Source organism: Ornithorhynchus anatinus, chromosome 16, assembly GCF_004115215.2.
Source record: "Ornithorhynchus anatinus isolate Pmale09 chromosome 16, mOrnAna1.pri.v4, whole genome shotgun sequence".
NCBI lineage: Eukaryota > Metazoa > Chordata > Mammalia > Monotremata > Ornithorhynchidae > Ornithorhynchus > Ornithorhynchus anatinus.
Window position 1 is genome coordinate 22122999 of NC_041743.1, and position 24842 is coordinate 22147840.

The 24842-nt window shown below is 41.6% G+C and overlaps 1 protein-coding gene across 7 annotated transcripts in view; it reads right to left on the minus strand.

Moving 5' to 3' along the window:
* LOC100084468 (transforming acidic coiled-coil-containing protein 2) overlaps positions 1 to 24842 on the minus strand; it is a 298341-nt gene that overhangs the window by 5161 nt on the left and 268338 nt on the right. For 3 of the 7 annotated variants that reach the window (XM_029080510.2, XM_029080512.2, XM_029080511.2), the window contains 6 exons: positions 21814 to 21985; positions 8675 to 8818; positions 8300 to 8376; positions 6788 to 6831; positions 2884 to 3044; positions 1453 to 1559 (listed from right to left, as the gene is read on the minus strand). In XM_029080510.2, the coding sequence (XP_028936343.1) occupies positions 1453 to 1559; positions 2884 to 3044; positions 6788 to 6831; positions 8300 to 8376; positions 8675 to 8818; positions 21814 to 21985 (705 nt within the window). Of the gene's footprint in view, positions 1 to 1452; positions 1560 to 2883; positions 3045 to 6787; positions 6832 to 8299; positions 8377 to 8674; positions 8819 to 19695; positions 19786 to 20613; positions 20755 to 21813; positions 21986 to 24842 lie in introns of all 7 variants that reach the window. The other 4 variants (XM_029080506.2, XM_029080507.2, XM_029080508.2 and 1 more) reach the window with 2 other exon arrangements.

Here is a 24842-nt window from a genome sequence, read left to right on the forward strand (position 1 = left end):
AAAAAAGTGGATTTTAGCATGGGCGAAACTGACAGGATTAGGAATTACTGGGGGATTTACCAAGCTCTGATATACAAGCTATCAGGTTGGATATAATCCATGTCCCCTGTGGGCCTCACAGTCTTAATCCCCATTTTACAGATAAGATCATTGAGAAACAGAGAAATTAAGTGATTTGCTCAAGTTCACAGAGCAGTCAAATGGTGGAACCGGGATTAGAACCCAGGTGTTCTGGCTCATAGGCCCATGCTCTTTCCATTAGGCAACACTGCTTCTCATGTCAATCATGCAGCAGCGTGCAGCAGCAGTTAGAGAAGTAGCGTGGCTCAGTGGAAAAAGCACGGGCTTTGGAGTCAGAGGTCATGAGTTCGAATCCCAGTCTGCCACTTGTCAGCTGTGTGACTGTGGGCAAGTCACTTCACTTCTCTGGGCCTCAGTTACCTCATCTGTAAAATGGGGATTAAGACTGTGAGCCCCATGTGGGACAACCTGATTCCCCTATGTCTACCCCAGCGCTTAGAACAGTGCTCTGCACAGAGTAAGCGCTTAACAAATACCAACATTATTATTATTATCATGCCCTCAAAACTTCAGTTCAAGAATCTCCCCACAAACATGTGGCAGACTATCACTCAATTCTCAGTCCTTGTCTCTGGGAAAGACCAAGATCATAAATGGAATGTGGTTACTGTGACTACTGAAAACAACACTCCTATGCACAAGCAAAGTGAATGTTGACCCCATTTTTATATAATGATAGATTGTACTATTAATGCTTTTAATCACTTGGCAGTCATGGGTTCACTACTATAATGCCAGCACTCTGCTAATTCTTAATCATTTTAAATGAACAATAGACTACCACAGTTAACAATCCAAAGAACGTCTTACAAGATCTGGGATTTCAAAAGACCCTAGAGTATTTGCTCAGAGTAAGATATATAAATGAAAATTAAATTTCTATTGAAAGTATTACTTTCTGATACAATAAAATGCTATCAACTCTGCAATTTGCATGTTTCTAATCCCAAACCCATAATGATGTACAAACACAATAGACAAAGATTAGGAATACATGAAAAAATCTAATAAAACATTTTCTAAAGACAGTTCCTTCCATGAGCTGGGCAAAAAGTTTCAGATATTTATTGGCCTCAGGATACTTTAACAAAAGTTGTTTAGGATTCTCAACCCCTTACTAGTAGCACAATGTTATAACTTTCATAGCTTTTCTTGGAGTTTTTTCTGCTCTTATGAATAGATTTGCAGCTGATTTAATATAGTAGCATTGCTGGAGATTTTTCATGTTTGCTTTTTAAGAAAAGCACCTGCCCTGTGAAAATATTTCATTTGATACTCTAAATGTTTCATTCCTGCACATATATAAAGTCCTCTCACTCCTGACTGTATGCCTGACTGGCAACTTTAAAAATAGAAATGAGGAGGAATTACCTGTCCAGTTTTTCCTCAGCATGGATTTTGAGTGCCTGGTATCTTTGCTCTTCCTTCTTCACACGGGACAAATATTCTTGGGCACATTTCTTCAGCACTTCTTCATTCTGCCACAGAAAATAGTAGATTTATGATAACCTAAGTCCTTGAAAGCTGACTTTGTGAGCAATCATCTCCTGGAAGGGTCCCTTCCTGTCCTCCCAAATAGCTACCACCCTGGTCTAAGTTCTGGTCATGTCATAATTAGACTTCTGCACCAGCCTCCTCCCTGGTCTCCCTACCTTCAGGCTCTCTCCACTTCAGTACATCTCTATTCCGCTGCACAGATCATTTTCTGGTATTAGCATTCAATACACATCTCTCCACTCCTCAAAAATCTCTGAAGATAGCCCATATTTCTGCGTCAAGCAGAAACTCTTTACCATTGGCTTTAAGTCTATCCAATAACTCTCTCCATTTTATCTATCGGCTCTCTTCACCCATTATTTCCCAGCTCATACTCTTCATTCTTTACCACAAGCTCACTTAATTGTACCTCGCTTTTCTATCTCTCATCTCCAAGCCTTGTTTCACACTCTTATCGTGGCCTGGAACTCTTTTCACATCCAAATCCACCAAGCCACAGACATCCTCATCTTTACAGCTTTTCTAAAACTCCCACCTCCTACACGAAGCCTTCCCTCATTAATTCATGACATCTGATGGCATCAGAGCAACACACACTTTCAGTACCTGTATATTTTCATCTGATCCTAAGCATTTTTGCTCATATGTATATTTTCATTTATTAACATGGTATTCATATATTTATCTGTTCCTTCTTCAGTTACTTATTAAGCTGTTTCAGCCTGATGTATTTGTATAGCTTCCCACTTAAGACTTATTCTTCCTCCAGTTTCCCTCTCTGAAAATAATTTTTGTCCATTTCTTCCATTAAATTTTAATTATTCCCGAGAGCAGGGAACGCATGTTTTGCTACTGTTGTATTCTTCTGAGGGCTTAATACAATGCCTAGCAATTATAGTAGGGGCTCAACAAATGCCATGAATGGACTGATTCATTGATGCCTTTAGACCTCTCTGTGCTACTCCTAAGGCTGCATGGCTTCCTTGATAGTCTACCAGATAGAGGGTCTATCAGAGAGTAATTAGGGCTGAATTCATTTACTGTGAATTACAGCACCTGCTAATTACAAACTATATAGCCTTGACAAGCAGCAGGCTGATAAAATCAACAAACTGAGACTAGCAAATATTTAATTCCAGTTTTATCTAGTGGAGGCCCCTGCAGTCAGTAACCTTTCAATAAATCAAGGGACAATCAAGGGACCAACAATATTGATAAAATCAGCAGAGAAGTTGGATCTTGGTTTAGAAATGTTTCACGGTAATACTGTCTCAGGTTGAGATGGAGAATGGGGGATCCACACACCTTTCGAAACCCCTCAAGAACTTCTTTCATCTTCTCATATCTCCTGAAGAGATCTGCCAAGGATTTCTCCACCGAATTCAGGTCGGCTAAGGCTTGCTCCTTCTCTACGATCAACTGTTGGACAGTGTGATGGGAGACAGACTTCTCTCTTTGTTCATCCTCTGTATCAGAAAATTGCAAGACTATTATTAAGAAGCATATCAAAGTGGAAAATTAGTGATAAAGCTATAAGCCCCGGAATGAATCACTTGCTACCCAAACGTATGCTGCTTTGTGCTGTCTTAAAAAGGTTCTTTTGGATGAAACAATGTGTGCCCAGATATGGTGTAGGACAGAGGCTCTTTCTTTTTCCAGGGGAAGGCAGTGAATGAAAAAGAAAAGACATTCTCCTCCTCTCCTGTATTACTGCGATGAGAACTCCATGTAGCTGCTTCTGATGTGTAGCCAGTGAACATAATTCCTAGCCCAGGTCTAATCACATGACTCCCAGGCCTCCTTGGATAATGGGGGAACACCACCTTCTGGGTGGGACTGAACATCCATGACCTGAGGAGAGTATTGGGGCAAGGTTTCTCTATGACCAGCAATGTGGGGTTCCAATTTTTGAGCTGTGATTGGCTATTTCTAGTAGGGATCGAAGTCAGAAAACTAGCCAAATAAGCCAGGTTCCACTAGTACCAACCTTCTCGCAACCTTCCTCCCTAGCCTGGCTTAGTTTGGGAAAAGAGAGGCTGGTCAAAGTCCAGTCTGCTCCTCTGGGATAATCCCACCAACCCCTCTGCCCATACAAATGGAGGATAGGAAGTCAAAGTCATTCTTTTCTGCCCCTGTACTCCAATATTTATTCTTATTCTACTCTGCCCTAATGAAAACAAAATGGGAAATGGTTACCACTTGAGCTGGGAAAAGGGGTAATGCTAAAAGAGGTTCAAATTGAGCCATGGGGTTGGCCCCATGTGGCGTGACTTAGTGGTAAGAGCCCGGGTTTGGGAGTCGGAGGTCATGGGTTCTAATCCCAGCTCCCTCACATGTCAGCTATGTGACTTTGGGCAAGTCACTTCTCTGTGCCTCAGTTCCCTCATCTGAAAAATGGGGATTAAGACTACGAGCCCCACGTGGGACAACCTGATGATGTTGTATCTACCCCAGTGCTTAGAACAGTGCTTAGCACATAGTAAGCGCTTAACAAATACCAATATTAATACTATTATTATTATTCCCATTTTACTGGACTCATTTGAATGTCCACTCCTGGATATATATATATATATATATATATATATTAAATATATGTAACAATACCAGAAAAGACTTGGGATCTGTTCATATGAAAAAACTTTCACTGGGTCCAAAGGATAAAGACTATATGCAACTGTTGCTGGCAAGAGAGTTTTACATTCTTTCTCCTCGGGCCCCTGAAGAGTCACTCTTTGGAGCATATACATACATATGACCTCAATTGTTTTCTGAATCCAACTTTAAACAGCATTTCTCTTTGTACATTAAACAACAAATGAACTTTATTGGGTATCCCTCGGACCAAACCATTTTGCTCCCATCTCAGTCCCTGGGTCAATTCTTCTCCTTCTTCCCTCCCAAACAGATTGCCACACAGAGTTGGAGTACAGAGGGAATTGGTGATTCAAATCCTTCTCTTTATTGAAATAAAACTCCATTTTAAGCAAAAGGATTCAGCCCTGCAATTTATACTAGAGGACGAACAGTCAAAACATACCACCAAACAGTTGTCTTACTTATTTCTTCAGAAACAGGATTAAAGGTGAGTTGCAGCAAATACAAAGAATAAAAGCAAAGAAAACAAACTGAAAAGAGGGATAAAGGCTGCAATATGCAGAGTCAAATTGGGTGAGAAGCGTTACTTACCCGGCTTGCCTTTGTGTTTTGCAAGCAAATAGCAAGAAGCAACAAAAATGGAAGCAAAATAGAAAAATCAGGGAAGTTGTTAGGAAAGCAGAAAAAAATCATCGCAACAACATATATTGCAGAAAAGCACGGACATCTTTGCAAACTGCAGTATTCCATCTATAAGCTTACAAAACATCGATACATTTTTAAAACTTCCAGTGTAAGGGGAAAATGCATGGCATAGCTAACATATATTTGGATTTGTGACCTTTGGGCACTTGAAATTTGCCCCACCCTCAACCCTAAAGCAATTATGTACAAATCTATTAATTATATATTAGAAATTACTTATATTACTGGATGTTTCCCTCTCTAGAAACTCTTTGTGGGCAGGGAGCATGTCTACCAACCTGTTATACTGTTTTCTTCCAAGCTTATAGTACAGTGTGCCCTGAATTTAACAGTATTGCCTAGTGGATAAGGCATGGGCCTGGGATTCAGAAGGACCTGTGTTCTAATCCCAGATCTACCACTGTCTGCTGTGTGACCTTGGGCAAGTCACTTCACTTCTCTGTGCCTCAGTTGCCTCATCTGTCAAATAGGATTAAGACTGTAAGTCCTGTGTGGGTTAGAGATTGTGTCCAACCTGATTTGCTTGTGACCACTCAAGTGCTTAGTACAGTACCTGGCACAGAGTAAGTGCTTAACAAATACCACAATTATTATTGCTATTACCATTGATTGATAGAAGGTTCAGGAGGTAATTGAGCAGAAAAGGGATCAATGGAAAGGAACTTGAGGTGCTTGGTTTGAGCTACTCAGGTGCAATCCAGGGGCAAGCTAGCAACTGTCCACCAGGGGATCAAGGAAATGTAGACCCAAAGAAGAAGCCTCTATTGATCCAGTGCTTAATCCCACCCTGGTGAATTTACATAGTCAGACCAAAGAAAGCTGTGAATTATTGAGCTCCATTTAATTTGTGCAAGTCTGCCTATGTATTTATGGATTTTGATGGATTTAAGGAAAACTGTATAATCAAGGCAATGTAAATTTTTTCTTTCCTCCTCTTTCTCTCCCTTTAAATGTCTGTGCCTAAGATTTCTGTACTAATTTGTATCCTTTGTCTACCCTAACTCTAGCCTCATAGCACTTATGTACACATCCATAACTTATTTATATCAACATCTGTCTCCCCCTCTAGACTCTAAGCTCTTTTCAATCAATCGTATTTATTGAGCACTTACTATGTTCAGAGCACTGTACTAAATGCTTGGGAGAGTACAATACAACAGAATTAGCAGATCTGTTCCCTGCCCTTCATACAGTGCTCAAATGCTTAGGACAGTGCTCTGTACACAGTAAGTGCTCAATAAATACAACTGAATGAATGAATGCCCATAATGAGTTTACAGTCTAGAAGGGGAAACAGACATTAATGTGAAACTTGGGGGCAGGGAATGTTTCTACCAACTCTGTTATACTGTAGTCTCTTCAGGGCTTAGTATAGTACAGTACATAGTAAGCACTCTGAACATAGTAAGTGCTCAATAAATATGATTGAAAGTAGCTTAGAGTCTAGAGGGGGAGACAGACATTAATACAAATAAATATTCAGATTTGTACTTATTATTCTTATAAATAAATAAATAAATAAATGCACAGAGTGAGTGCTCAATAAATATGACTGATTGATGGATTGATTGGTTTGAGAATGGCCAAAGCAACTATGAGCAGTGCTCTCGGGGGCCTACTTGCCTAACCCTAATTGACCAATTTTTATATTGATTGTAACTGCAATCCTGGGGGGGCAGAACTGGATGTGATATATTTTAAGGACCTCGTGTCCTAGCATGTCCTAGAGCTATGTCTAATAGTCCTAGCAAATATTTGTTAAGCAGTTTTTTCTAAGATAGAGGTTTGGTGTATCAGTGAAAGGTTGGAGGGAGCAGAGAGGTTTCATACCTCTAATGCCAAATAAAATATATTTCCAAAGATCATTTACAGGTCAGGGTGTAGAACATCACAGGAAAAGACCTACCTATCATTTGAGCGATGGTCTTCTCATACTCTGCAACTATCTTCCTATAACAGAATGGAAACAAAATTGAGTGTATGGTACATGGAATAGCAATGCCCATTCTTCATTACTATAATTTTCAGCCAAAAAGTCACCAACCAAGTCCACTTTCAGGTAGAACATAAACCAATCATATAATGAAATTCAATACTTTATCTGGTTACCAAAATCTGAGCCCACAAAAGACAGTAATTCTGTGATCCAACGCTTTGGAAATAATACTCTCAGACTACATTTTCATCAAACACACTATTTTTTCTTTGAAAATAGGTTAATATGAGCTAAAGCCTTTCCTGTAAATTAATTGAAACTCATTTCTTCCTCTGTCTTGATTTCAAGTTCTGAAAACTATTTTAAGAAAAACAAGATCATCCAAATGCTCAGATCCCTGTACCCATTGGTCCAGTGGAAAGAGCACAGGATTGGGAATCAGTAGACCTGGGCTCTAATCACAGCTCCACTGCTTGCCTGCTGTGTGACCTTGGCCAAGCTGCTTAGTTTTTCTTGACCTCACTCTCCTTGCCTGTAAAAATTTGAATTAAATATTTGTTCTTCCTCCTGATTAGCTTGTGAACCTCATGAGGGACAGGGACTGTGTCTGAATTGATTATTTTGTATCTACCCTGTGGTTAGCACAGTTTGGTTCATAGAAAGCATTTAACAAATGTCATGATTATTATTATTATTACTTTTTCTAATAATAATAATTATTATCTCAGATGACTGAGATTTGGAAATGTTTCTTTTTAAAATTACAGGGGGGTGGACTGAAGTTCAATTTCACCAGTGTATCAAAGGTTCAAACACAAGAAGATCCATGTGGGAAATACTACTGAGAGAAACACAGTTTGACATTAAAGTGCATTAAAAACCTCGACCCAGGATTTTTCACTTTCACAATTAGTATTTGCATCACTTATCTCCAGTTTTTAAAATAACAAGGAATATTGCTAAGACACCACCTTTAGTTGAGAAAGTGAAGAGGTAAAGAAAAGAACACTAGGAATTTACAGCATCATTAACTCATTGGCTGAACAGGCATAGGACTAGGTATGTATTTTTGAAAGGAACTTTCTCATGGAAATACCTCACAGAATGGTACCCTTTCAACAGTTCCAATGTTAGTTCAGATTCATCTGGAGTCCTTCATCTTTATCTCCCCTCTCCATCCACCAAAACCATATGAACCATGGGTGTAGTCTGTAACTACTCAATTCCCATGAAAGGAACTGTGCCCAGACTGGCCCCAATCCTGCTGGGGCAATTTGCCTTAGAATTGGGCTTCCATGACAGTTCCATGTCCCATTAGTGGCTCCCAGACTAGTAAATTGCCCTGCCAGCTGGCTGAGATTTAGCCAGTGCAGAACCCCCACTGGGAGGAGACCAAGAAAACACCAGTCCTGCATTATTTCACTATATTTACATTAGGCTTCATATGGAAACTTTCAAAGGGACCACGGTCTAGCAACTAACCTCATTTCCATCACTTCTCCTCTACTTTCTTCATATTTGTCTTTCCATTCTGAGACTTCTCTTTCTTTCGTTACAATCTGATAGGTCAGGAGAGAAGAAAAGTAGTTAGCATTCAAAACAACAAGTCCAGAGCCAAGCAATCCCCTGGATGAGATATTTGTCTAGCTAGGGCCTACGTGTTACTGTGTTACCAGTGTCTTTCTCAGGAACAATTGAGAGCTAACAGCAATTTCAGTGAGAGTATTTTTAGGGGAGAGACTCTAACTACAGGTTTGCATTTTATGATGTCTCTGATCAATGACGAAAGTCACCAAACCTTTTACTGGGCTTTTGAAAGTGGATTCACACTCTTCCCCCTCCATCCCAAATGAATACCTCTGCTCTGGCGATCTGTAGTGCAGAATTTAAATCTGTCTGCTGGTAAAGAAACCCTGTTTTTTTTTCTGGCTCTGAGGTACCAATCCTGGAGTACAAGGCAGTTTTGGAGATGGAGGCATCTGCAGGGACAGTGGCTTCGATCTGTGGAGTTGTTTTTAATTAAAAGAAAAGGTAATGTTAATAATCGAACAACCAAGAAGCCGCGTGACCTAGTGGATAGAGCATGGGTTCAGGAGTCAGGAGGACCTGGGTTCTAATCACAGCTCTGCCATATGACTACTGTATAACCCTGGGCAAGTCACTCAATTTCTCTGTGCCTCAGTTACCTCATCTGCAAAATGAGGATTAATACTGTGAGCCTCATGTGAGACATGGACTGTGGAAACCTGGTTAGCCTTGTATCTACCCCAGGGTTTAGTACAGGGCCTGGACATAGTAAGAGCTTAACAAATATCATAAAAAAACAGCAAACATAAAAACAAACCAAAAAACCCTTAGTCCCTCACCCATCAGGTTCATGAAGGGGTTTGTTGTCTCTGTGAGGAATAACACAAAGAACAATGAATTGGAAAATGTCAGACCCAATCCGTGAAAATCTTTGGCTTTGCATTGGGGCAGGCAACAATGAAGTCAACCCTGAGCCTCTTCCTTTTATTTATCCAATCATTAGACTAGTTAGAAGCACTTAATCAGGAGCAGTAAGAAAAAGGACTATTACTAGAGACAGTCACTAGCCAGTAGAACTCTTCTTCCTGAAAATGTTAAAGTGACTGATACACTCTGAAAATTCCAGAATATTGAGGGGGGCTGCTCTCTGCTGGATTCTATAAGATAGTATGCAATCTTATTCTCTGCATCCTGAGAAGCTTACTTCAGGGTATGCAATTATTACAGGAGTTAACCTTTCCCCTCAACTAGAATAAATACTTTTGAGATTCTGTCATTCATCCATTTTCATTTTAATGAGCCAGTTATACTCTTTTAAGGACAGAGGAGCTTGACTTCGTACAGTGGTTTGGGAGAAAGACATTGCTGACTGAAGCGTCATACTAATTGTGAACAGCTATTATAACTCGACTCCCAACAACCCTTTCAAGCTGGACTGTCCTTGATTCCATTAGAGAACTGGGGTACAATGTACAGTAACGATGCAGGCAGAATTGCTATAAACATCACGATTCTTTAAGATAAGTTACCTGATTAAGTGCACTTTTCTCCCCACAACACAAAAAACAACCATGGTCTCCATCCCATGCATTAATTTTTAGAGGTATTAAGAAAAAAGCACACAGTAGTAACTACCCTGAAAGCAAAACAAGTAACTTTCAATTAAACTTCCCCATTAGATTGTAAACTCTTTGAGGGCAGGGACTGTGTGTCTCCTAATTTTACTGTACTCTTCCAAGCTACCCAAATAGTGCTACCCTATAGGCAATAGGCCAGCAGTACAGTGTTCTGCACATCTACACACAGTTAGATTGCTCAATAAATCTTAACAAATGAACATTTTGGGTTAATTAAAGACTCGATTAAGGTGTGGGTTTCGCCAAAATAAGAAATATTCAGTGATTGTAAAACTCCTAGAACTGGAAAACAGGGTCTAATGAGTAACTAGGAAAGATACCTCAGAACCAAAAGGCTTGACAGAATATACAATCAGGTAATAGAAGATTTTAAGTTAGAAGGAGAAAGGGAAGGAGGAGGAAGTGGGATATTCTTTGAAAAAATTAGATCAGAATTTTTTCCCCCAAATGGCACACTGCTAAAGGCACCTCTACCAGCTGGAAAACTACTTTTCTCCAGTTCAAGATCATAGACAAATGCAGGTTCAATGTATAGGATTGGAGGCTTGGATATAACTATCAAGTTCAGTTAGTAGTACACATGCATGTTAAATCAAACGGGGAAATCCTCTGAGAAAAAGGGCTCTGGCTTGAACTTCTGGTTTTGATTTTACTGTCACTGGTTGGCTGTGAACACCTGGCACTGAAGTAGGCAATAGGGCAGCTTTCAGCTGGGAGTTCTAATGATTGCACGTATCCTTCAGAGGCAGTATGACCTGGCAGAAAGGCACAGGAGTAGGAGACCCAGATTCCAATCCCAGCTCTGCTACTTGCCTGCTATGTGACCTTGAACATGTCAACTGACTTCTCCATGCCTAGGTTTCCTTACCTATAAAATGGGAATTAAATACCTGCTCTCCCTCTCTCTCATTTAGGACGGGGACTGTGTCTGATATGAGTATCTTGTAGCACAAGCTTGGTAGATAGTAAGCACTTAATAAATAATATTATTATTCTAATTATCATTCTCCTCTTCCTTCCTTTCCATTCTCCTCCTTCTTTTCCTCTCCCTCTTTCTCCTCTTCTCTTTTACTTCCCCTAAAAGTCCACTGCCTCCTCAAAGTCGAAACCTAATCTTCTTCAGAATGAAATGTTGGTGCACTGATTAGATATGAAAATTAGTAGACAGGGAAACATGTTTAAAAGTCATATCAAAAGCCCTATACATCGAGAAGGGATCTAAGATCCCAATGAATCACAAAAGAAAGTCTACCAGCAGAAACTTCCTAAGTAGGTTCTATGGTGTTGGATGCAAAATAGTGACCCTGAATAAACCGAATCCTTTGGATATATAGAAATGTATCCAATTAAAACCAACAATTAAATTAAACAGATATAAGTTTTGCAACTACTAACAGAAGCAGTGTGCCCTAGTAGAAAGAGCATGTTCCTGGAAGTGAGAGGAGACTGATTCTGATTGACAATGCTGTCACATACCTGCTGTGTGATCTTGGGCAAGTCACTTAACTTCCCTGGGCCTCACTTCCCTTCTCTGCAAAATGGGAAATCAATATGTGTTTTCACTACTAATTAGACTACAAGTCCTATATGGGACCTGATAATCTTGAATCTCCCTCAGTGCTAGCTACAGTGCTTGGTACAGTGCCGACTTGTTCATTCCAAGCACTTAATATAGTGCTTTGCACATAGTAAGTGCTCAATAAATACTATTGAATGAAAGAATGAATGGTACATAGTAAGCACTTAGCAAAAACCACAATCATCATCCTCATCCTCATCATCATTATTATGACTACAAGATATACTGCTTTCCTTCCACTTCTCATTCTAACTGGTTTTTCCATTAAAAGGATAAATACTCTTATAACCTATGGGTACTAGTGACTGGAAAATTCTTTTTTCCTTACTACGAGAAAATCAATTTCATTAAAGTTAGGGCTTCATTTATCATCTTCCAGACTGAAGCTCTTCTTCTAGATTGTAAGCTCCTTATAGGCAAGAATCATATCTACCAACTCCATTATATTGTTCTTTTCCAAGCATTAAGTACAGCACTCTGCACATAGTAAATGCTCAATCTCAAATGGAAACACTGCAAATAAAAGTCTCACTCTTCCTTAATCTTATAATACCTAGCCTATTGTTTTTGAAGGAAGAAAAGCTTTAAACCCATAGATCATAAATTAATGTATTATCCCCAAATGACCTTGCCCTCCAAGAGCTATAAATTTATTCACTAAACCTTGTAGAGGCATATAAAAAATCTGCTCCACATGTCTCTAATCACATCTTTTCATTTCCTTACATGGTAGATGTCCCGTTACATTATCTAAAGGGGTTTAAACTTGTCAAGTAGAAACAAAAGCAAATAAAAACTGATCAAACAAAAATAAAATAATTAAATTCTATTGCCAGATCCTGATAACCTTTCTTACACATCTTCCAGATCTGCCTCTTCCTCTCTACTCAAACAGCAATCGCCCTGGTACCGTCATAGTTTATAACATGGCTAGACTTCTTGGCCTTTGTATAGGCCTTCTTGATGGTCTTCTTCCTCCAGCCCCTCCCCTCTCCAATCGACTACACTTCTGCATGGATCATCTTCCTGAAGCATCATCAGCACCCATCCCTATGCCCCTCAAAGCCTTTTCTAGGCTCCCCATGTCCTTAGCATCAAGTAGAAACTTAATAATAATAATAATAATGTTGGTATTTGTTAAGCGCTTACTATGTGCCGAGCACTGTTCTAAGCGCTGGGGTAGACATAGGGGAATCAGGTTGTCCCACGTGGGGCTCACAGTCTTAATCCCCATTTTACAGATGAGGGAACTGAGGCACAGAGAAGTTAAGTGACTTGCCCATAGTCACACAGCCGACAAGTGGCAGAGCTGGGATTCGAACTCATGAGCCCTGACTCCAAAGCCCGTGCTCTTTCCACTGAGCCATGCTGCTTCTCCAACTCTCACAATTGGCTTCAAAGCTCTCCACACACTCATTCTACCTTACCCATCTGCAGTCTTCATTTGCTGCTCCCCAACCTGCTCTCATTAGTCATTCATTCAATTGTATTTATTGAGCACTTATTGTGTGCAGATCACTCTGCTAAGTGCTTGGAATGTACAATTCAGCAACAGATAGAGACAATCCCTGCCCAATAACGGGTTCATTATGCCTCCCAAGCCAACTGCTCTTGATTTTCCTGCCCCCATCCAATGACTTGCTTGGAACTCCCTCTTCAATTCCAACAAACCACAACCTTCCCGATATTCAAAGTCCTTCTGAAAGCCGACCTCCTCCAACACACCTTTCCCAATTAATTCCCAGTCTTCAAAGCCATCAGCTGCCTCTAGCACTTACATAAATGCTTGATTAAGATTGTGAGTCCTATGTGGGATAGGAACTGTTTCCAACCTGATTAGCTTGTATCTACCCCAGTACTTAGTACAATGCCTGGCACACAATAAGCACTTAAAAAATACCATCAAATATACTTACTTTACCCATCCTCAGCACTTATGTATATACATTTATTCAATCAAACGTTTAATTTGTTGGTTTGAAATGCTTTTTTGTCGCTGCGTTCCCTATTGGAGTGTAAACTCTTTGTGGGCAGGAATATGTCACTTGTTTAGTTTTATATTTCCCAAGCACTCAGGACAGTGCATTGCAGGCACTGTAATTACTACACATTTCTCTCCACATCGAACTCCTGACCACTAGTTCCAAGGGTCTCCACTACCTTCCATCTTACACATCTGCTCTCTTCTCTTGCAACACCTCAACTTACACTCTTAGCTCACTCAAGTTAATGTTCTTATTTTCCTTCTACATTCTATTCTACATTCTATGATCTCCTTTCTCTCTATATGGAATGAACTGCCCCTTCAAATCTACTAAATAACATCTCTGCCTACCTTCAAGCTCTCCTAGGAAGCTTCCCCAACTATTTCCCATTTTCCCTGGTCAGATCATTCCCTTAGGTGCATATTGGTTTATTGATTTTATTTTCTATCTGATGAATTGCCTCCTTTTGTTTTTCTCAGCCATGAACGAGGGTAGAAACTGTTCCTTCTACTTCTACTGTATGTTCCCCAGTGACCACTTCAGTGCTCTTCACACAGAAGGCACCCCATATATATTGATGATGATGATGATGATGTTGATGACAATGAGGACATGAGTTAGATAGAGATCAAGCTGATATCACAACACTGAGTGAAAAAAAATTCAAGATGAAGAAGATCTCATGGAATGAAATGCCAGCTATGAAGCCTAGGCTTTGTAATGAGACAATCTTTTATTTCAAACCTTACAACCCATCCAGAACTTCTGGGGGTATCCAATAACACTAAAACATCTTTTTAAAATCTTTTTTAAAGTCATCAACAATTATGGGCCTACCTTGACAGATCACAACAAAGGGAAAAATTAAGTTCCATTTCCACAAGAAAATTGTTTGACCTGAAAATTAGAAAATGGGCAGTTCCATCTTTTTATATCCCTGAGTCAAGAAAAATGGGACTCATAGTGCTTCAACAATTATTATTTTTATATTATTAAGCGCTTACTATGTGTCAAGCACTGTTCTAAGCACTGGAGTTAATCAGGTTGGACACAGTCCCTGTCACATATTGAGCTCATGGTTTAAGCAGGAGGGAGAATAGACAGTGACCCCCATTTTACAGATGAGGAAACTGAGTCATAGAAAAGTTAAGTGACTTCCCCAAGGTTACATGTCAGAAAAGTGGAGAAGCCAGAATTAGAACCAGGTCAATCAGTCAGTCAATCATATTTATTTAGCATTTACTCTGTGCAGAGCACTGTACTGAGAAGCTGTGCGGCTTAGTGGAAAGAGGTCATAGGTTCTAATCCCAGCCCTGCCACTTGTCAGTTATGTGACTTTGGGCAAGTCACTTAACTTCTTTGTGCCTCAGTTACTTCATCTGTAAAATGGGCATTAAGACTGTGAGCCCCACGTGGACAACCTGATTACCTTGTATCCCACCCCCCAGCACTTAGAACAATGCTTGGCACATAGTAAACGCTTATCAAATGCCATTCATTCATTCATTCATTCATACTAAGCACTTGGGAGAGTACAGTATAACAAACACAGTCCCTGCCCACAATGAGTTTACTGTCTAGTGGGGGAGGCAGACATTACTATAAATCAATAAAATTACAGATATGTGCTGTGCGCTGGCAGGAGGGATGAAGAAAGAGAGCAAGTCAGGTCAATGCAGAAGGGAGTGGGAGAAAAGGAAAGGAAGACTTGTCAGGGAAGACCTCTTGAAGGAGATGTGCTTTCAATAAGGATTTGAAGGTGAGAAGAGTAATTGTCTGTCAGATATGAAGGCAAAGGGCGTACCAGGCCAGAGGTAGGATGTGAACTAGAAGTCAGTGGTGAGATAGATGAGATCGAGGTACAGTGAGAAGGTTTGCATTAGAGGAGTGAATTGTGTGGGCTTGGTTATAGTAGGAGAGTAGCAAGGTGAGGTAGGAGGGGACAAGGTGAATGTTTTACAGCTGATGGTAAGGAGTCCTCTTGACTCCCAGGTCTGTGCTCTTTCCACTCCTCTTGACAACCCCTTAGAGCTTTCATCATCCTACTCCACCATCACTTTAATTTTTATTGTTTTTCTCCAGGTGTAGAGGTAGACAAGACTGAGGTACAGTTAAAAGGCTAGCATTGGAGGAGCAAAGTGTGTGGGTTGAGCTAGATTAGGAGAGTAGTGAGGTGATGTAGGAGGGGGTAAGGTGATGGAGAGCTTTAAAGCCAATGGAGAGGGGTTTATGTTTGATACCAAGGTGGATGAGCAACCACTGGAGTTTTTGAGGAGTAGGGTGATGTGTCCAGAATGTCTTTGTAGAAAAATGATCAGGGTGAAATATGGGCTGGAGTGGGGAGAGACAGGAGGTTGGGAGGTCAGTAAGGAGGCTGATGCAGTAATTCAGGATAGGATGAGTGATTGAATTAACGAGGTAGCGATATGGATGGAGAGAAAATGGCAAATTTTAGTGATGTTGTGAAGGTGGCACCAATAGGATTTAGTGATGAATTGAATATGAGGGATAAATGAGGGAGAGGAGTCAAGGTTGAGACCAAAGTTATGGGCTTAAGAGACATAAATGATGGTGGTGCTGTCTACAGAGATGGGAAAGTCAGGGGGAGGATAGGGTTTGGGTGTGAAGATAAGGAGCTCTGTTTTGGACATATTAGGTTTGAGGAGACAGGAGGTCATCCAACTAGATATGTCTTGAAGGAAGAAGATGTGAGACTGGAGGGGGAAGAGAGATCAGGGCTGGAGATGTAGATTAGGGTGTTATCTGCATAGAAGTTGTAGTTTAAGTCATGGGAGCAAATGAGTTCCCCGAGGGAGTGGGTATAAATAGAGAATAGAAGGGGACCCAGAACTGAACCTTGAGGAACCCCCACAGGTAGGTGGTGTGAGGCAGAGGAGGAGCCTGCGAAGGAGACTGAGAATGAACAGCCAGAAGGCTAAGAGGAGAACCAGGGGAAGACAGACTCAGTGAAGCCAAAGTTGGATATCGTTTCATTCATTCATTCATTCAATAGTATTTATTGAGCGCTTACTATGTGCAGAGCACTGTACTAAGTGCTTGGGATGAACAAGTCGGCAACAGATAGAGACAGTCCCTGCCGTTTGACGGGCTTACAGTCTAATCGGGGGAGACGGACTGACGAGAACAATGGCAATAAACAGCGTCAAGGGGAAGAACATCTCGTAAAAACAATGGCAACTAAATAGAATCAAGGCGATGTACAATTCATTAACAAAATAAATAGGGTAATGAAAATATATACAGTTGAGCGGATGAGTACAGTGTTGTGGGGATGGGAAGGGAGAGGTGGAGGAGCAGAGGGAAAAGGGGAAAAAGAGGGTTTAGCTGCGGAGAGGTAAAGGGGGGGTGGCAGAGGGAGTAGAGGGAGAAGAGGAGCTCAGTCTGGGAAGGCCTCTTGGAGGAGGTGAGTTTTAAGTAGGGTTTTGAAGAGGGAAAGAGAATCAGTTTGGCGGAGGTGAGGAGGGAGGGCGTTCCAGGACCGCGGGAGGACGTGGCCCACGGGTCGACGGCGGGATAGGCGAGACCGAGGGACAGTGAGGAGGTGGGCGGCAGAGGAGTGGAGCGTGAGGGGTGGGTGGTAGAAAGAGAGAAGGGAGGAGAGGTAGGAAGGGGCAAGGTGATGGAGAGCCTCAAAGCCTAGAGTGAGGAGTTTTTGTTTGGAGCGGAGGTTGATAGGCAACCACTGGAGTTGTTTAAGAAGGGGAATGACATGCCCAGATCATTTCTGCAGGAAGATGAGCCGGGCAGCGGAGTGAAGAATAGACCGGAGCGGGGCGAGAGAGGAGGAAGGGAGGTCAGAGAGAAGGCTGACACAGTAGTCTAGCCGGGATATAACGAGAAGAAGGGGGTGGCAGGAGAAGGGGGTGGCATTTCCAGGAGAAGGGGGTGGCATTTCCAGGAGAAGGGGATAGTCCACAGTGTCGAAGGCAGCTGAGAGGTCAAGGAGGATTGCGATGGAGTAGAGGCCACTGGATTTGGCAAGAAGATCATTGTTGACCTTTAAGAGGGCAGTTTCTGTGGAGTGAAGGATATGGAAGCCAGAATGAAGGGGGTCAAGAAGATAATTGGAGGAGAGGAATTTGAGACAGCGAGTGTAGACAACTTGCTCAAGGATTTTGAAGAGGAATGGTATAGGAGGGAGATGGGGTGAAACTGGAGGGAGCTGTGGGGTCAAGGGAGGGTTTTTTAAAGGTAGGGGAGACATGGGCAGCAAGTTTAGGACAAGCTACCACTTTCTGTCTTTACACTATAAGCTCTTTGTGGGCAAGAAACATGTCTACCTACTCTGGGGTATTATACTCTTCCAAGTACTTTATATAGTACTCTGCACACAGTAAGCATTCAAAAAAGCAGCAGCATAGTTAATGGATAGAACATGGGCCTGGGAGTAAGAAGGTCATGGGTTTTAGTCCCAGCTCTGCCACTTATCTGTTGTGTGGCCTTGGGCAAGTCACTTCACTTCCTTGTGCTTCAGTTACTTCATCTGTAAAATGGGGAATGAAACTGTAAGCCCCATCTGGGACAGGGACTGTGTCCAACCTGATTCGCTTGTATCCACCCCAGAGCTTAGTACAGTGCCTGACACACGATAAGCGCTTAACTTAAATATGCTTAAAGCGCTTAAATAAATATGACTGATGATTGTAATGGAGCACCTCCTTTTTTCATTCACCTTTAGCTATTTGGATTCCACCAAAACCAAACACTGGTTTGCAATTTGCGCCCTCCACCCCATCCTCTGATTGGTTCTCCCAAGCCGGATCTAATTGGAGGTCTAATCTGCTTGTTGAGTTCCTGTCATACACACTTCTCTAATGGGTCCCTAATGTCAATGATGTCACTCCCTCTGGTTAGTCTCCTCTGATGGAGGAGGGAGAGGGACCATCAAAAGCGATGGAGGAGATAGTTAATGTGAAGGTTGCCAGTTGCTACCTTTCTGTTCTCCATCTCAGCCCCTCTCCTCCTTCCAGCTGTTCCTGCACCTCCACTTCACTCTTCTACATCTCTGACTCTTTCTTTCTTATCTTTCCCAGAAAAAGAGATAACTAGAGAGAGAAACAGACGGTAATCTCCTGGGGTCAACATACTGGCTGACGGCTTCCCAATGGAAGAGGAGTGGGGTACACACATCTCCTTGATCTGGCCAGGAGGAAGAGAAGGGGTCAGAGGGTACTTCAGGGCCCCTCAGGGCCCCTCAGAGCCCAGAGCCCTCCCCCTCCCCAATCTCCATATCTCAACAACTATTCAAGGCCTCTTGATTCTCTTAACTTTAATTTAAAATGTGCCTTCATGGCTTAGCAAAGCTACTCATTGTCAGGGTCTTGGAATAATCATGTCCACAGAAAGACAATTCCTCTCAAAGGTTCATGCTCCTTTTATCCATAAATTGAAAAGTAATCCACTGTTATGAGAATGTTGAAATCTGCTTGAAATGATTTTCCTAATTTCATCTCCCCAGTCCCCATAAAAAGATGAGCCCAGATTAACTAAAATTTCCTCAGGAGGCACAGCATCTTTTTAACTGGTTAAAATGGAGAGATTGAAAGATGTTGGTAAGGGAAAAATAGCACCTTGGGGTTGTCCAAAGCACTTGGAATCACATTTTTCTCTCATCTGGGGGTGGTGGGAGAATAAAACCTTCAATTTTTCCAGCTTTCAAATGAAAAGTTAGTTTTCTTGCCTAAATGGCAACCAATAAGTAAAACCATGCTACCCTCAACCAATGCAGAATGCACATTTTGCAGTCTCCTAAAGAGACAATCCTTTCATCCTCTGCAAGATCAATACTGCCAATGGACTCTTTGTACACAATTATTTCTTTAGAATACTCAGGAAGGTCCCCAGAAGAGAAGGGTGCAGAGGCCCATTTATCAAAACACAGTCTCTGGGTCTTCAGCTTGATCAACTCCAACTGTGCTTTTACACCCCAAGGCCAACTTGACTCCTGTCTGATGAATAGTGGTGTAAAGACATCATCTAAGCACTTCTCAAGGGTGCAGTTAAGCAATCTGCATGCTGCTTTGCGTATCATCTAGATCACAAGGTCAGATTGTTAAAAAAGCAGTTCTCTGCTACCTGTTTCACAAAACATACTCATGTAGCAGACCACTGCAGGCATAAAACTGATACCTTAGTATTAAGTGAGCCCAGAGAAGACAGGGTAATCTGTCTGGCTAGCTTCAGTGCTTCTATCCTCATGGCCGCAAACTCTAATTCCTCCTGTCAAGTGGTTGGGTTTGAGTAATCCATGGAAAAAAATGCATCACAATATCATGCAAATGTTTTTAATGTCTAAATAATGATTGCTGTACACATGATGATAACTCCTGAATAACACACACATTTAGTGTTCCTTCCATAATTAAGAGCTCAGCAGATCACGAAATTAAATAGTTTAATTAAAAACTGGTTTCAAATCATTTACCAGATAATCATAAGTACTGCACATTTATGAATAACCAAGTGACTTTCCTGGGTCTGATTATTATGGCCACATTTTCTGACCTTTTTTTTTAATGTACACTAGAGTTGCAATGCTAATGTGGCTTCAAAAGACATTTTGGCTTGCTCCATCTGGAGCTCCCACTCCTTTAACATACTTTGATCCATTTGTCAAAATTAAAGATGATAGAAGTTAATTTTTTGGTTTCCAAATATCGCACTGGGTCCAGATGTTATCACAACAGGGTGGTTAAGACATCCAGGTGCCTATAAATAAAACTTTCTTTCTGGTGATGTAACAGATTCTGCTCAGTGCGTAAATCTCTAGAAATACCTTTGGGGATAGCAATGACCTCTGACAGATGAATAACTCCTAAATTCCATTTTTGGCTTTCAAAGCAGAGGGTTTGCTTTGATTCCAACCAAGCACTGCATACCATGAAGCAATCTCAGCACAATTATTGATGACATTTTATCAAGGAGCATCTTGGGAAACCCTTCATTAAATCTTGATTTGATTTTGGTCTTTCTGAGGGGGATTCATGGTCTACTGATACTCTGACAATCTAGAAAGGAACACTGATATTTCACAATTGTGCTACAAACCTGTAGTTTCTGAGCAAATATTGGGGGGTTCTTTTCTGCTAAATCAGGCTCTAGATATTCAAGTGGATCGCATAGTGATGTTGGATGAGATATCCTATTGAGGAGAGCTTCTGCAGAGACAAAGGAATCCTCCACAGCAGTCTGAATGGGAGGAATACAGAACAAACAATATGCAAAAGTCGTGGTAATGCTTTATCTAGATCCAGTCTTTTCTCTATCAGCTTTACTAAATGCCAAAGGGGCTGTCAAGTAGTGTCCAAGCTTTATTTCTAGGGATTAAATTTCATGTCAGTGTCAGGAATTCTCAGACCCTAGGATGAAATAAGATGTTATTTAACTAAAGTAATGGATAGATAAGAGGATCCATTTGGAAATGTTTTGAAAAACTAAAAAGATAGCACCGAAATGAGGGACCATACACTTTAGAGGAGCCATTATAAAATACTCTAAGCGGTCACAAATGAAAAATGCTAGTAGACCAGGACAGTGGAATTCAAAATAAGGGACAGTACTACAGCCTGTACTAACATGCATATAGATGTCAACATAATAAACTCAGATAGAGTAAGTTTGTTGATAATACAGAAGAGTTACATTCTTGAAAAAACATGCACTAAGGAAACCTACACCTTATTGGATGTTGTGTGTGTGAGTGTATGTGTGTGTGAGTAGGTTGCCATTTCTCCTGACAGTGCACTTTGTTCTATCCAGGCAGATATGTGTCGTCAGAAGAATGGTCCCGATTCTTCCCCATTGAAGTAACATGTAGTTTAACCCCAAAATAGAAGAACTATTTTACTTCAGCTAGTGGGTGGTAGAAGATATTACCGGGCATGTACATCACACATAATCCGTTGCGGTATGCTTATAAAAATATATTACCAGGATTGACCTGATATGAACAAGAGGGTTGACTTTTTCAGGTCAGGATCTCTCACTGAAGTGTATTCTAAATCTAGAGGCCATGTGACTTGACTTTTGGGACATCTACTGAAGAAGTACATTGCTTGGGTACACTTGTGCTCTATAAAGCCCATATAAAACACAGGTGTAATGTGCTATAAATTATACAGTCAAAAGGTCCACTTTGGGTCCAGTCCAGAATGCTGGTTTCAATGTAGCCCATAAGCCTGTAGTTCAGGATCTAGTTCAATTTGATCTTGATGTCCCATATTCTCTGGATTATTATAAATTACTTACTAGCTCAATGGCATCTGAAGCTGTTCCTAAGGCTATGGACTCCAACTCTTTCTGCTTTGATTTCTCAGGAGCCTGTGAGCTTGTTTCTTGATTAGGAGCAAGCATTCGGGCGGTCGGATGGTGTATTTTCACCCCAGCATTCATCTGGGCTTCGGTCTCTTCAAAACTTGACCTGAAGACAAAAAAAAAGACACCTCTCCTAAAGCAGTCATTTAGAAATGCCCCATAAGTCAGTCAATCGATCAATCGATCATATTTATTGAGCACTTAGTGTGTGCAGAGCACTGTACTAAAGGACTTGGAAGAGTACAATGTAACAGAATTGATAGACGTTTCCTGCCTACAATGAGCTTACAGTCTCGAAGGGGAGACAGACATTAAGATAAATAAATTATGGATATGTGCGCATGTGCTGCAGGGCTGAGGGAGGGGTAAAGGCTGCAAATCCAAGTAAGAAAGTGATGCAGGAGAAGAGGAAATGAGGACTTAGGAAAGGCCTCTTGGAAGAGATGTGTCTTCAATACGGCTTTGAAGGTGGGGAGAGTGATCGTTTGTCATTAGGAACTAAGATAGGAAGAGGGGTAGCTTTCCAGGCCAGAGGCAGGATGGAGGCAAGGGACTGGAGGCTAGATAAACAAGATTGAAGTAGAGTGAGTAGTTTGGTATTAGGGAAGCAAAATATTTGGGCTGAGTTGAAGTAGGAAAGCAGGGAGGTAAGGTAGGAGGGGGCAAGGTGATTGAGAGCTGTTAAAGCCAATGGTAAAGAGATTCTGCTTGATGTGGAGGTGAATAGGCAACCACTGAAAGCTCTTGAAGAGAGGAGAAACATGAATGTTTTTGTAAAAAGATAATCCAGGCAACAGAGTGAAGTATGGACTGGCATGGGGAGAAACAGGAGGCAGGGAGGTCAGCAAGGAGGCTGATTAAATAATAAAGGCAGAATAGGGTAAGTGCTTAATCCATGTGGTAGGAGTTTCAGGGAGAAGGAAAGGGTGGATTTTAGCGATGTTGTGAAGGTTGAACGACAGGATTTAGTGACAGATTGAATATGTGGGTTGAAAGAGAAAGATGAGTGGAGGACAATACCTAGGTTATGCGTTTATGAGACAGGATGGATCGATTAGACTGTAAGCCCGTCAATTAGACTGTAAGCCTGTCATTGGGCAGGGATTGTCTCTATCTGTTCCCAAATTGTACATTCCAAGTGCTTAGTTCAGTGCTCTGCACATAGTAAGCGCTCAACAAATACTATTGAATGAATGAATGATGGTGCTGCCTACAGCGAGAGGAAACTCGGTGGGAAGACAGGGTTTGGGTGGGAAGATAAGGGGTTTTATTTTGGACATTTAAAATTTGAGGTGACAGCAGGCCATCTAAGTAGAAATGTCTTGAAGACAGGAAGAAATGAAAGACTGCAGAGGAGATAGATAAGGACTGGAGATGTAGATTTAGGGATCTTCTGAATAGAGATGGGAGTTGAAGCCATGGGAGCAAATGAGTTCTCTAAAGAAGTGGATGTAGATGGAGAATAGAAAGGGACCCAAAACTGAACCTTGAGGGACTCCCACAGATAGGGAGTGGGAGGCAAAGGGGGATTCCTCCTCAAACACCCTGTCCACCTGTTTCCCCCATCCCTTGTTCCTAATGACCTGGGACCTGGGTTCCTACTTTACTGAGAAAACTGACACTATCAAGAGAGATCTCCCTAAAATCTCCCCTGCCCATCTCCAGTACCTCCCTCAGTCCTGCCCCCTCTTCAACTCTTCCATCTTTCCTAGAAGTATCTCAAGAGGAGATCTCCTGCCTTTTCTCAAAATCCCCCCGTTCCAACTGCACATCTGACTCCAATCCTTCACACCTTATCAAAACACTTGTCCCCTCCTTTCTTCCCTTCCTGTCATCTTCAAATACTCACTCTCCAATGGCTTCTTCCCCACTGCTTTCAAATATGTCCGTTTCTCCCCTTGACCCCATGACTCCCTCCAGTTATCATCCCACTTCCCTCCAACCATTCTTCTCCAGATTCCCTGAGCAAGTTGTCTACACCCTCTGTCTTTAGTTCCTCTCCTCCAATTATCTCCTTGACCCCCTCCAATCTGGCTTTTGTCCCCTTCACTCCACTGAAACTGCTCTCTCAAATGTCACAAATGATCTCCTTCTTACCATATCCAACAGTGGGTATTCCTCCTTGATTGCTCAGCTGCCACTGACACTGTTGACCATCCCCTTGCCTGGAAACATTATCCAGTCTCAGCTTTACTTACACTGACCTCTCCGGGTTTTCTCCCATCTCTCTAGCCACACATTCTCAGTACCTTTCGTGGGCTCCTCCCCTGTCTCCCACCCTCTAACTGTAGGTGTCCCTCAAGGTTCAGTTCTGGGTTGTTTTCTATTCTCCATCTACACCGACTCCCTTGGCAAACTCATTCACTCACATGACTACCACTAACTCTATGCAGATGATACTCCAATCTACAACTCCAGCCCTGATCTCTCTTCCTTTCGGCAGTCTCACATTTCCTTCTGCCTTCAGGACATCCCTCCTTGGATGTACTGTCATCACCTCAAACTTAACATGTCCAAATTAGAGATCCTTATCTTCCCATCCAAACCCTGTACTCCCTCTGACTTTCCCATCACTGTACACACCACTGCCATCCTTCCTGTCAAGCCCATAACCTTGGCATTATCTTTGACTTCTCTCTTTCATTCAACCCACATATTCAATCCATCACTAAATCCTGTCAGTTTGACCTTCACAACATCGCTAAAAATCTGTTCTTTCCTCTCCATCAAAATTGCTGCCACATTAACCCAATCACTTATCCTATCCCCCCTTAATTACGTATCAGCCTCCTTGCTCACCACCCAGGTTCCTGTTTCTCCCCACTCTAGTCCATACTTCATTCTGCTGACCAGATCATTTTTCTACAAAAATGTTCAGGCCATGTTTCCCCAATCCTTAAGAAGCTTCAGTGGTTGCCCATCCAACTCTGCATCAAATAGAAACTCCTCACCACTGGCTTTAA